The 13,590-nt window shown below is 48.7% G+C and overlaps 1 protein-coding gene across 4 annotated transcripts in view; it reads left to right on the forward strand.

Annotated features, from left to right (window-relative positions):
• Positions 1-4,828: 4,828 nt before the first annotated feature.
• Positions 4,829-13,590, forward strand: part of SLC24A4 (solute carrier family 24 member 4) — a 177,638-nt gene continuing 168,876 nt past the window's right edge. For all 4 annotated transcript variants that reach the window (XM_030883521.2, XM_060295207.1, XM_030883522.2 and 1 more), the window contains exons 1-2: positions 4,829-5,587; positions 7,625-7,735. In XM_030883521.2, the coding sequence (XP_030739381.2) occupies positions 5,458-5,587; positions 7,625-7,735 (241 nt within the window). In that variant the 5' untranslated portion in view covers positions 4,829-5,457. The remainder of the gene's footprint in view (positions 5,588-7,624; positions 7,736-13,590) is intronic.

The raw sequence follows: 13,590 nt of genomic DNA on the forward strand, positions 1-13,590 counted from the left end.
AAGTTTGTCTTTCTTAATATTAAAAAAAAAAAAGAAGGGTATGTTCAAGAGTGTCCAGTTCTGCTGAGATGTCTCCACAGGTCACTGGTAACCTTGACAGTGAGGATGAATGGGACCTTGGGGTGGTGCTGAAGTGATGGTGAGAGGGGGCACCTCCTAACAGGGACAAGTATTTTTTACCTTCTTCACATTGTAACCAAAATGTGTTTATTCATTCATTCTATATATACGTCATTTATTAAGCACCTAATGTGCTGGGCACTGTGTTTCAGAGCTGCAGAAAAGACAGCAGGTCCTTGAGGTCCTCACTGGCCAGGAGGAGACAGATACTCTCTCCCATTTCACAAGACCACGTGACGTAATTGCTATAACGGAGATGCACGTCAGGGGCTTTGGAACAAGCTGGACCAACTCTACCAGGGAGGGGGAAGGGATGGCCAAGAAAGGTCCCAGAAAGCAAGGAAGTGGGATGAGGTTTGCCCTGGTGTGGTTGTCATGGGGGTTGCCCACTGCAGAGTGCAGAGTTCAGCCTGCAGTGGAGGAAGCGCACTTCCAGACCTGCCCATGTTGCTGGGGCCACGTGCCTGGCTCTGGCCAGTGAGTGGTGAGCAGCGGTGTGCAGAGCCCAGAGTCCTCAGCTGCCAGCTCAAGACCCTCCAGTGGGCTCTCCTCCCTCTTGCATGGCGAGCAGCAATATCTGAGACTGTGGCTGTTCCTAAGAACGTGAGTAACTTCCCTCAAGACACACCTCTTGATAGACAAGAAATGGAGGGGAGGAAAACTATTTTCCCTCCATCTATCTTAGGTTCATTGGCTGGGGCCTTGTAAATTAGACCAACAAAGGACAGATTAACAAGAGAAAACCAAACAGAAGTTTATTCACCTGTGCCTTGTGCATGCACATGGGATTACCCAGTAATGAATAATTCAAAGGGGCGGTAAGAATTTGGGCTTATATAGCATTTTAACAAAGTAAAAGTACATCTTTAGAGACGTGAGAAGACGAAGGAAAAAGGCTTTGCGCTTCCACAGGTGGCAAATTGTGAGAAGGCAAATATAAAGGGAGATCAATGGCGGATAAGGGCGAGTTTTAGCAAAGTTTGTAGATAGATTCCTCTGGTGCTGTCCCTGATAAGGATCTAGAGTTGTCACCAGTGATTAACTTCTGTCCTTCCTGGCACAGAGCAGAGGGGAATAATCTCTACAGATTTATTTCCTGCATTTAGGCAAATAGGGGACGTTTTTCTTGTATTTGCTTCTTCTTATTTGCCTTCAGCTCAAAATAATCCTTATGCCAAAGTAGCACGTTTTGGAGTCGAATATTCTGCTACCCTGAAGCAAACTTTTGTTGTTTTACTGTTTTTTTGTGGTTACCACAGCGTAACCTAGCCCAGTGGTTCTCAAAATGTGGCTCCTGGACCAGTAGTATCAGCTTCACCTGGGAACTTGTTAGAAATACAAATTCTCAGGCCCCACCCCGGATTTACTGAAGCTGAAACCCTGGGGTGGGGCTTAGCAATCTGAGTTTTAAGAAGCCCTCCAGGGGATTCTAAAGCATGGTCAAGTTTGAGAACTGCTGCCCTAGGTGGTGCCAACTGATACAGCTATCTGGAAGACACAGCAGGAGGAATTACAATTCATGGAGAAGGTCGTTTAAGTAAACTCGAAAAAAACCGAGTAAGAAGATGAATTAAATGGTGAGGCTCTTCATGTCATAGGAATGAATACTTAAGAAAAAATATAGTGTACCTCTCTCCACAGACTGAGCCTTCCTATCAAAATATTGAAAACTGGTCATGTGGACAGTCTCCTACTATGTCACATCACAGAAAATACTCAGAATCCAATGTCACTGAAGCCACAACTAGGCTAAGATAAACCCCGAAATGCGCTTTCCACTTGTCTCCATGGCCTTGCTTAGGAAATGCTCCTGGATGCTTTGAATCTGAAAGGTACATAATATCCAATTCTCTCTTCTGCCGGGTGAGTCATTAGAGCTGCAGCAAAGGCTATTTGGTAACGGGCAGTATTTAAATGAAGCAAAAAGTACAATTTCAAATGAATTGCTTTTTAAACTGTCAGATAAAAGGAATCCATTTGTGCATGTGAAATTATTCCAAGGTTCTAACTATTAACTGAGAGCAGGTGAAAGATGTCAAAGAAAGGTTCTATTAAAGAGCTGGCTAAATGTTTCAAGACAGACACTCGATGACTCCTTTGGCCGGTTTTGGATTCAGAAATGTCTATTTTTGCCAGCCCTACATGAGCTCCATGGACAAAAGTTTTAGGAAAATACTAAATCCTAGTAATAAGATGCCATTTTTTAAGCTTCGATAAGTTTTTTAAATTAAAGTATAGTTGATTTATAATGTTGTATTAGTTTCAGGTGTACAGCAAAGTGATTCAGTTATACATATATGCATATATATACATATATACACACACATATATATGTATATATATATTGATATATATTCTTCTTCAGATTCTTTTCCCTTACAGGTTATTGCAATATATTGAGTATAGTTCCCTGTGCTATACAGTAGATCCTTGTTGGTTATCTATTTTATATATAGTGGTATGCATATGTTTATCCCAAACTCCTAATTTATCCTCCCCCCCACCCCACTTTCCCCTTTGGTAACCATAATTTTGTTTTTCTATGTCTCTGGGTCTAATTCTGTCTTGTAGATAAGTTCATTTGTATTATTTTTTTAGATTCCACATATAAGTGATATCATAAAATATTTGTCTTTCTCTGCCTGGCTTCCTTCACTTAGTATGATAATCTCCAGGTCCATCTGTGTTGCTGCAAATGGCATTATTTCATTTTTTATGGCTGCGTAATATTCCATTGTATAAATATACTACATCTTTTTTATACGTTCATTTATCAGTGGGCATTTAGGTTGCTTCTATGTCTTGGCTATGGTAAATGTGCTGCAATGAACATTGGGGTGCATGTATAATAAGATGCCATTTTGTTCATTAGAGACGCTTTAACCAATGTGACCCAAATGCTGTCTTTCGGCGGGACAATAGTATATTATCGCTTTAACTTTTTCCTTTGGTGAAAATACAATGCCAAGAGCTCTTGGCTAGCTTTCCAAATGCCCATTTAACACTGTTCTGTGGTCTTTTATTTGTTATTGATAAATAGCAATCCTTGTACAGCCTGGTCAATAAGAAGAAAATTCTTCACACATATGAAAAGTGCCCTTTTTGTCACCGGCAGGTATGCTTGGTAGAGGTCACCCATATAGAGGGAGATCCTCGATGGTAAGGCTGCTCCACAGACAAAACAGAATCCTGAGCTGTTCTACACAAGGGCAACCCCGGCCTTTTCCATTTCATTTCCTCTAGGGGTTTCTACTGCAATTAGTCTTGTGTTCATGCCTTCAGTATCCGTGGGACTACTGAAACAGGACTACTGAAAATAATTAGTGAATCTTCTCCTTCCCCTGGTCCTCCGGGTACCTCTCACCTGTGTCACTATGCCAGGCTAGCACAAGCAAAATTCTCCCTGCTTGGTCAGTCCAAGAGGAACTGTGAAGATGGTGCCCCACTAGAAGCATTGGGACAGATTTGAAAGGGCCGTGCTTCTGACACTTGAACGTGCACACAAATCTCCAGGGGGTCTTGTTAAAAATGCACGTTCTGACTCAGTAGGTCTGGGCTGGAAACTTAGAGCCTGAATTTCTTGCAAGCTCCCAGGCAATGCTTATGCTGCTGTGGACCACATTTTGAGTAGTGATGGAATAACACACATTCTGCAAAAACAGTGACTTTTAGAACAGACCCTATTAAACAGGCATTTATCTAAGGGTCTGGCTCCCCTTTGCTTTGGGGTTCCTTGAAGCCAGGAACTGGATCTTACACATTTTTTGGTTGTTTTGTTCTCTGGCTGGCACTTGGCATTAATCCCGCACACAGTGGGTGTGTATTTATTTAATTAAACAGAGCTGGCCTTGTTCCAAAAAGGATTTTAAGCGGACTAAACCCCTAGCAGGCCCTAACTAGGGGCTTGATGAGTTGGCCAGGGAAGGAAATCATTCCCAGGGTAGTCACAAACCCTCTGGGCTGAGGTCCTTCCGCTAAAGGTCCCCACCACCTGCTTGCACCTGGATTACAACTCAGCTGCTGCTCTTGTGAAATTCTCCCTCCTGCCCCATTTTTAAAGTGGTTTACACTAGAGAGCCGATCAGAGAAAAGGAGGAAAAACAAAACAAAACAAAACTCAGAAAGCCCCGTGGGGCGCAGAACTCTGGGGTTTCTCTCTGCCGGGTCTCCAGCTTTGTGCAGGTCGCCGTAGCGCCCCGCCGCCGGCTCCCCAGCCCGCCCCAAGAGCCCCGGAGGAGCCGGCCCTGGGGGCGCGGGCGCTCGTCGGCTTGGTGCAAGCCTGTTTGTTAGCTCTGCTCGAGCAATTAATCTTCTCGTGCATCTCCCGCCCCGGGGGCGGGGGGCGTGGGGGCCTCGGGTCGCCTCGGGGGTCGTGCAGAGCCCGGACTAGAGCGATCGCTCTACAGAAACCCTTGTTCCCAGAGTCCCTGCGGTGCCATAACCCGTTCCTCTCTGCAGCAGCCTCGGAGGGTTAGAGAAGGGCTTGTTTCGGCTCCATAGGGGCGGTGGGGAGAGAAAAAGGGAGAAGGAGGGTGATTGTGTGGGTCAGTGGTTGAACCTCACGGGGGAAGGGAGGAGCGCCCGGGCGAGTGCGCCCTAGGGGAGGAGTACACGTGCTGGGGAGGCGGGGGGGTGGGGGGTGAGAGGCGGGCAGGAGGGGAGGCGAGAGCTGTGGGGGGGAGGCGCCACGGCCTCGCAGACGCAGGCGCTGGCAGCCGGAGAGAAAGTTCCCGGGGAGAGCTCGCCCCCGGAGGGCCGTCGTCGAGGCTGCTCGAGGCGAGGGTTGCAGGTCCCGCGCGTCCCGCCTGCCTCCCCATCTGAGCGCACTGGGCCGCCGGGACTCGGCTCGCCGGGAAGCAGGGAAACATCGCTGGCCGGCGGCCGCCGCCAAACTTGGAGGGGGAGGATGCTGCGAGCGCGAGCGGCGGCGCAGGGCGCGGGGGCACACTGAGTGCTACCGGGGCTGCGGCCGGGCGAGGGCGCCGAGGCTGAGCGGGCAGGTAAGGGGCGCCAGCGCCAGGACTGCGCCAGCCCTGCAAGCCAGGGCCGCCAGCGCCACCGTGCCGGCGTCGCCTCCTCGCCACGGAGCCACGGTGAGCGGAGCGCGCACGCCGCGCGCGGGACTCTGAGCTCCGGCCGCGCCGCGCGCCTGCACCTCCTCTCTCCCCTCTGGGCTTCCCCGCCGAGCTCGCCCGCGGGCCATGAAGCTTTGGCCCGTAGCCCCTCGTCTCTGAGCCTCGCGTAGCCCGCTCCAGTCCACGCCGCTCCGCCACAGATAGCACTCCGGCCAGTGGGGCTCCCCATCCTCTGTCAGAGACTGCATCCAGGCGCTCCGGGATGGCGCTCCGCGGCCCCCGGCGGCCGCGCAAAGTTCGCAGGAGACGAGAGATGCTGTGGCAGCAAGTTGGCTTCGTGTGCGCGATTTTGGCGCTGGTGTGCTGTGCGTCTGGTCTCTTTGGCAGCTGGGGTAGGTACTGGTGCGGGCCTGCCCCGGGAGTTGGGGGGCTTGGGCTGGAAAGCCGCGGGGCAGCTCCGAGAGGTCTTCCTTTCCTTCCCAGTCAGGTTGGCCCCAAGGGTTCATCCAGTCCCTTACCCACCAGGCAGGTAGAGTGCACCCAGGAGAGCTGATATCGACTCTCTGAGCTGTGGTGCCTGTTCCCCTGGGCTGCGCGCGGCCCCTGGGGCCTCAGAACGCGGCTGCAGGTCTGTGTTACTAAGGCGAAAGCCTGAACCACTGGCCCCCTCGGCGCCAGAGGTCTGTCCCTGGGGTGCCCAGGGAGTGTGGGCAGCGCAGCGGCGGGATCCAGGTGTGGATTCTCTTGGACTGGGGTGGACGAGACAAAGTGGACCAATTTCCATTTTGCAGAGCAGAGAAGGTTGTTCTCCGCGTCCCTCGAAAACCCAGATTCTGAGGCTGGGAACTGAGCCTCAGCTCTCCCCTCGCCCCTGCCAAAGGGGCGCCCTGGGTGTCCTGACGCGTCCTCTCCAAACCCTAAAAATGTGGGCAGTCTGTCCCCTCGGGAGGTTGCTGCTGTGTTTCAGCATCGCTTCTCAACTCCTCTTAATCTCCGCCGGACCAGCTTGTGCCTGGAACCACTATCCACACTCCTTCATCCAAGGAGAGACTGAGGGATTTGGGAGTTGCTTAGGATATACAAATTTAAGATGGAGAGAAAAAGAAACTTACGAAAAATATGTTTAGGGAAGGGAGTGGCGGATGTGAGCCTAGGTGGAAGCTTCAGAAGACATTCAGGTGGCTAACATTCCCATATTTAGTTGGATGCTGTGGACTTTCTAGTATTGTTTTTTTAGTATTCTATTTTAATTTTGAATGTCCTCTAGAAACTATTTAAAAAAATTTTAATTGAAGTATAGTTGATTTATAATGTTAGTTTCAGCTGTACAGCAAAGTGATTCGGTTATACATATATGTGTGCGTATATACACATGTATATATGCTTTTTTCCCAATTACTGTCTAACATTTAAAAAAACGAAAGAAGTGGCATGATTTAGCAACCTGGACGTGGGGAATAAAGCAGATGGTACCTTCTTGAGCAGTTAGGGACAATTTAGAGAGGTTCATATTGATAAAAATCAGGTGGAACTTGACTTAACTCTAATACTGGCTTTCAAAACCCAAACTACGTGATTTGAGGATAAAAGGTCAAAAACTGGCCCTTCCCAACAGAAATCCAGAAAGGTTATTTGAACACCTTAGTACCCGGTGCTTTGCAATTGGGCAAGTTGGTGTGTGTTCTCCCTCAATTACAAGAAATAACAAAATACCTAGAGGCTCCTAGATGTCGGCATTATAGAAGAGGTATTATTATCCAGCTGAAGTAGTGTGCGCATCAGGAGAGGTAAATGAATACTTTAAAGGTCTTAAAGTGAGAATCATTTTTATTTGCTGGATCAGGAAGGCCTTTAGGAGAAGGCTTTTAGGATCTCCCTTGTTACTCAATATGGCCCTTGGACCAACAGAATCAGTGTCACCTGGGAGCTTGTTAGTGTAGAATCTTGGGTTGTGGGCCAGACCTACTGAATCAGAATCTGCATTTTAACAAGGTTCCCAGGTGATGTGTGTGCACATTCAAGGGTGAGAAGCTGCGGGCCAGCCCCCATCAACTTTCTCCACCTGTTTGCTGACTTTATCCTTCAGGGCAGGAACGCCTGAGCATGTTTACTGGCTAAGAACTTCATGGTCACCTATCTAAACCCTTTGTTGCACCTGTGAAGGGCTGAGACTGGAGCAATCTTGGCCAAGGTCAGATCACATGCTGACCACTCTGGGACTAGAAACAATGAACTAGATCTAGGAAGCAGATTACTGTAGGTGAGCAGGTGATACTGTGCTTCCAGTCATTGTATCACTCCCTACAGATGGCTCTAAATAATCAAACAGGGCTGTTGCTGACATAGCTGGATACAGGCGTGTAAGGCCATTGGGAGAATGCAGGCGCCATGTTGATCTAATGGTGTTTGTGACTTATTTTCCAATCCAGGGCACAAAACAGCTTCTGCTAGCAAACATGTTTTACCAGACACATGGAGAAGTAGAAGGCTGATGGCACCAGTGAATGGGACTCACACAGCTAAGAACTGCACAGATCCGGGTAAGAGAGAGATTCTTCCCCTAAGGCATTGACAGGGTCTGGAGATGGTGCGTACGTGGACAATTATAGCCAGAGCTGAGAAGAGGTGGTTTTGTGACCCTGAGTAGGAAAGGGTAGCTATAAGGTGTTGAAAGGTAACGTACAGACATTAATCAGTCGTGCTGCTAAGCAACTCCAGTACTTTCTTTATCCAACAACTGAAAAGATCACATTTCAGAGTTTGAAATTCTCATTTTTTGTTCTCACGATGCTCCTAAAGGCTCAGTGTTCCACCCCAGCTCCTGCAGTTTTGTTTGCCTGGGTGTCTTCGTTTTCTTTCCCTTTTGCCCTCTGTGTCCATCTGATGGAGCTTCAGGGACACAAACCCTGCTGCTCTGGCAGAGGGCACTTTGGGATGTCTCACCAGGGTCGTGCCGCCCAGGGTCGCTGCAGGGGTGGGACACGCTGGGTTGCTGGGGTTCCTTCTCTGGAAGAGGAGTTCCAGGTAGCATTGCAGCCTGGTAGATGGGTTCTGCTCACCCTGGGAGGTGGTTCGATGGGCCTCTTCAGACTTCTCCAGGCGGTCAGAGGCTTGTAGGGACCCAGTGATGACATCTCGTCTGTTCTCCTGCCAGATGCAGGCTTTGCTTAAATGGGTGGAGGTTTCTTCTTAGAACTTGTACGGGCCAGTGAGTAGCTGCCCGGGCCTCACACGGCCCAGTCCTGGGTTTTAGCTCTGGCTCCCTAACTTGGGGGTCTTTGTGAGAAGGACTCAGTGGGATGATGCATTCAAAAGCTCTTTGGGAACTTTGAGGTTTTCCTATTTTTTTAAATTTAAGTATAGTTAATTTACAGTGTTGTGTTTCAAGTGTATAGCAGAGTGACTCAGTTATACATATATATCTATTCTTTTTCAGATTCTTTTCCATTATAGTTATTACAAGATATTGAGTATAGTTCCCTGTGCTGTACAGTACGTCCTTGCTGTTTACTTATTTTATGTACAGTAATGTATGTATCTGTTAATCCCAGACTCCTAATTTACCCCCACCCTGCTATCCCCTTTGGTAACCATAAATTTGTTTTCTGTGTCTGTGAGTCTATTTCTGTTTTGTAAATAAGTTCATTTGTAGCATTTTTTAAGATTCCACATATAAGTGATACCACATGATATTTGACTTACTTCACTTAATATGATAATCTCTAGGTCCATCCATGTTGCTGCAAATGGCATTATTTGATTCTTTTTTATGGCTGAGTAATACTCCATTGTGTATATATACCACATCTTCTTTATCCATTTACCTGTTGGTAGACCTTTAGGCTGCTTCCATGTCTTGGCTCTTGTAAATAGTGCTGCTATGAACACTGGGGTGCATGTATCATTTCGATTTATGGTTTTCTCCAGATCAGTGCCCAGGAGTGGGATTACAGGATCATATGGTAGCTCTATTTTTAGCTTTTTAAGGAACCTCCATATTGTTCTCCATAGTGGCTGCACCAGTTTACATTCCCACCAACAGTGTAGGAGGTGGGAATGTAAATTCCCTCCTAAAAATTCCTTTTCCTGCAGACCCTGTGAGGTTTTACTGTAGATGGGTACCACTTGGCTTTTCTATGAAGTTGCTGGGCAAGTCAATCTTTTTAGGTGTCTGTTTTCTCACCTGTAATATGGGCAGAATAGTACTTGGCCTCCTACTGCAGGGTTGTTGGAAGAACCTGGTAAGGCTCTGTATGGGGCTGTGTGCAAAAGGAACTAGAAACCCAGGTCAAGGGACCAGGTTAGGATGGCAGTCTTCCCATGTCTTATTTTCATAGGCAGGTCTTATCTGCATTTTACAGGTCGGAAAACATCTAGGGAGGAGACACGAGTCACTCAAAGTCATGAACCTTACAAGTGGGGAAGCTGGCACTGGAACCTAGGCCTGTGGGTATGAAATGTTTGGTTAGTTCCATGCACTGAAGAAGGCCAGGGCCTTCCCTCAGAGCCTGTCTTCTACACCATCAACTTCCCTTCCTTCAAGGTGCCATCTGAGAAGTCCATTTGGGACACGGAGGTTTTGGTAAACCTCTAAACGGTTCATCCTCTGCTTGATGGAGATGGGACCGGGTGAACTTGCAGAGAAGCATCTGGGATTCCCATTAAACTCCCATCTGTCTTGGTGACCCAGTGGACAGTGGTGCCCGTCCTGTCTTTTCACCTCCTCCAGCATATGCTTCCATCAGCCAGAAGTGGCCGGTGCATGTGCAGGACTAAGCCATGAACATGTGTAAGGCCAGGAACTATGGGTCCATCCTCTCTAGGCACTTGAGAGGCTAAAATTAGCACCATGCATGAAAGGAAGACTTAGCTACTCTGGGTAAAGAATCAGGGTGAGTGCATTTTTGACTGGTTTCTAGCTCATTGATGGCCTCATCGTGGGCCGGCTGTGTCCTCCTCCTGTGGCTCCTGTCCCACCTAGTCTGGGCACATCGGCTTAGACGGGGCCCCGTTCTTAGGATAGAGTCTTCTATGCCCCATTGTTGCCCTTGTCTCTTCAGTGTACAGTCTGATCAGAAATTATTCCACTAACTATGGACCAGTCAGTCCTATTTGGCAGGAAGGACTGGTCTTGTCCCCCTTGTGGAGAGGGAAGCAGGGAAACCGCAAAATGTTTAACAGTAAGTAATACTTGGATTATCCTTTGTGTTGACTGTTTCTGGGATAGGGTCCTACACATAGAAAGGACTCAGTAAATATTGGTCAAGTGATGGAATGAAAGGGCATTTTTGAATATTAAACACTTTAATTCTTAGTGTTTATGCAAAGATGAGGAACACGAGGCTCCAAAGTTTAGTGACTTCCCAAGATCTCTTGGCTGGCAGGAGCATCCCTTGGTCATCTGACTCTGGATCTCATGACCTCCCTGCTCCAGTGCACCTGCCCCCGCTGTCCTCCCAGCCCAGGTGGGACTGAAGCCTGACTCCGCTTCCAGCCTCCTTGTCCCTGGACCACGAGACTATCCAGTCTCCTTTCCATTTCACAGGTGTGTAGCGCACACCTGCTGTTGTGTGTCCAGCCCTGCAGTGGGCACTTGGTGGGGAGCAGAAGCAAGTGTAAGAGGCCGCCCTTGTCCTCAAGCAGCTCACAGTCAAGTAGAGAGGACAGAGTCCTGACACAGGAGGACGGCAGAGGTCCCCCAGGCAGCAGCCCCACGGGGCTCGGAGGACAGTAAGTGACACCGATGCAGTTCTTTGGAGTCTTAGCGTCTAGATGAGGCAGGCCTCTGCTGCAGTGACAGAAAACCTCCCCAAATTGGGTTTAGCAAAAAAGGGAATTTATTGGCTTAGTCACTGAAAGCGTGAGGTCAAAGGTGAAGTGTTGAGACTCAGTTTCTGTCTCTGGGCTCAGATGTCAGCCGGTGTGGGGAGGTGGTGACCACACTCTGGCTTTATGTCCTCCCAGACCCAAAAATGCTGGGGGAGAGTGCTGGTGGCTGAGGCAGTTCTGCAGAAGCCCTGAGGTTCTGGGGGTGTGGCTTGGGTCACATGACTTCCCTAAGCTAATTGCGTGGCCAGGGGAGTGTTGGGTCTGGACTGGCTTAGACGTGAATCACAGGCTCTGCCTCTGGAGGGAGGGGACAGAAGCATCCTCCTCCGGCCCAGAACTCTGCCTGGGAGTCAGCTGGGGATGGGCAGTTTCAGGAGGTGGCCCTCAATGCTTTATAACCGTCCTGTTCTGGGGCTGCTGCTGTGACAACGGTGGACCAGAGCTCCCTTCCCGTTAGAGTGTCAGGGGGGTGACAGGGTGGCAGCCAATGGCTGCCGTCTTTTCTACAGTTACAGGAGTCACCCATAAAGAACCCCAAGGTTCTTACATCCCCTGAAGCTTCTGCTCTGCGTCGCTCTCCTCCAGCTAGAGGGCCCCCATCCTGATCCACCAGATGAGGTCTTTTAGGGATGTGGGAAGATGAGGCTTGAAGAATTTCCTGCTGTGCCAGCTCCCAGAGCTGAAGCATCGCCCACAGTAGGTGTTCAACAAACGTTAATTCACGTTTCCATAAGAACCTCCAGGGAGGGACCATGTCTTATTTTCTGCTCTTATTCGCCTGTCAGAGAAGTATTTAGCTTCGTTTCCTAAAAACACGAATGGGACCCTGCTCTAGTCATCCCTTAAGACTTGAGGTAGAAGGTGGGCTCTTTGCTCAGCCTGGGGTCATTTCTCCAGATCTTGGTGGTGTTTCCATCTCATTATTTGTGCTTCAGTGTAAGTGCCCCCCGACCGCATCACGTTACCCTGTGTTATTTTTATGACATGTATCTCCATCTAAAATAATTTACTTATTCATCATCTGTCTCCCCTTGAGGGCTACCTTGCTCACTGCTCTATGCCCAGAAGAGTGATTCTTAATCCTGGCCACACATTCAAATCACTGAAGCACTTTTGCAATGCCCAGGACCCAACCCTGGAGTGTCTGATTGCCTTCGTCTGGGGCTGGGGCCTGGAAATCAGTACTTGTTCAGAGCTCCCCAGCTGCTTCCAGGTTGAAGCCAGGGTTGATGCTTGCTGGACTGGAGCCGGGCTGCTCGGCGTGGTTGGCATCACCTGGGAGCTTGTTAGCAATGCAGAGTCTCAGGCCCCAGACCTACCACAGAATCAGAATCCTAATGAGATCCCTGGGACGGCTTCCATGCCCACCCAAGGCTGGGAGGCACTGGGCTAGAACACTGCCTGACACTTCGTAGGCTTCCAGCAAGTATTTGAATGTTGAATGAAGGCTAACCCTTGGTTTAACATAGTGATTTTCTTGAAAACCGGTTTGGTTTCTTTTTTTAAATGTAGGGAAGCTAAAAAAAAAAAAAAAAAAAATGACTTTTCCATACCCTTCAGTGGTCAAAATTGGAGTTTGGTTTTTGTTTTATTTTTCTATTTTTATCTTCCTCCAGAGGCAGTGGGTCCTTCCCTACAAAATGCATGAAATAGGAATGAGGGGCAGTGACTTTGAACCCCGTGGGAACTGTCTTAGTTCAGGCTGCCAGAAGAAAAAATTACAGACCGGGTGGCTTAAGCAGCAGACATTTATCTCTCACAGTTCTGGGGGCTGGGAAGCCCAAGATCAAGGTGTTGGCTAGTTCCATTCCTGGCTTGCAGACGGCTGCCTTCTTCCTGTGTGCCCACGTGGTGGCAAGAGAACTGGAGCTCTGGTTTCTCTCCCTCTTCTTATAAGGGTGCTAATCCTGTCTTAGGGACTCCACCCTCATACCCTCAAATAAACCTAAAGACCCCACCTCCAAACACCATCACATTAAGGGGTTAGGGCTTCAACATAGGAATTTCAGAGAGACACAAACCTTCAGCCCATATCAGGACCCAAAGGGTTTCCACACATTTCTCGGTGGTGACACTGGAGTGTTTGAAGACAGTTGAGGGTGGAATGGGTGATTCTCACCCCTAGCCCGCAGGTGAGAAGCACCTGGGAGGCTCTGAAAGATACAGATGGCTGAGCCTGGCTGTGACCTGTGAGGTCCGAACCAGTGATGGACACCTTCAGTGGCTGACCTTTGGAGCTTCTGGGAACCATGCTCTCCCCCTGCCCCCGCCCCCAGTCTTCTAAGATGGGCCCCTTCTTGTGACTGTCACCTCCCACTGGCCTTTCCTGATCACCCAACCCAAAGTGTGCTTCTATGTCACTGGTTCTCTTGGTTTAGGTTTTAACAGGCACTAAACCTATCCATTGTTACATTGTTTGTTTGCCTCCCTCAACTAGGATATAAAAGGCGAAACTCGTTTGCTTTTTAAAACCATAATAGTGCTTCAGTGTTTCCTTTTGTAAAGTGAGGGTGGCAAGCGGGGTGATAATTGCATTTATTTCATAGGGTTGTTAGAATTAAATGAG

This window comes from Globicephala melas, chromosome 2, assembly GCF_963455315.2.
Source record: "Globicephala melas chromosome 2, mGloMel1.2, whole genome shotgun sequence".
NCBI classification, from domain to species: domain Eukaryota; kingdom Metazoa; phylum Chordata; class Mammalia; order Artiodactyla; family Delphinidae; genus Globicephala; species Globicephala melas.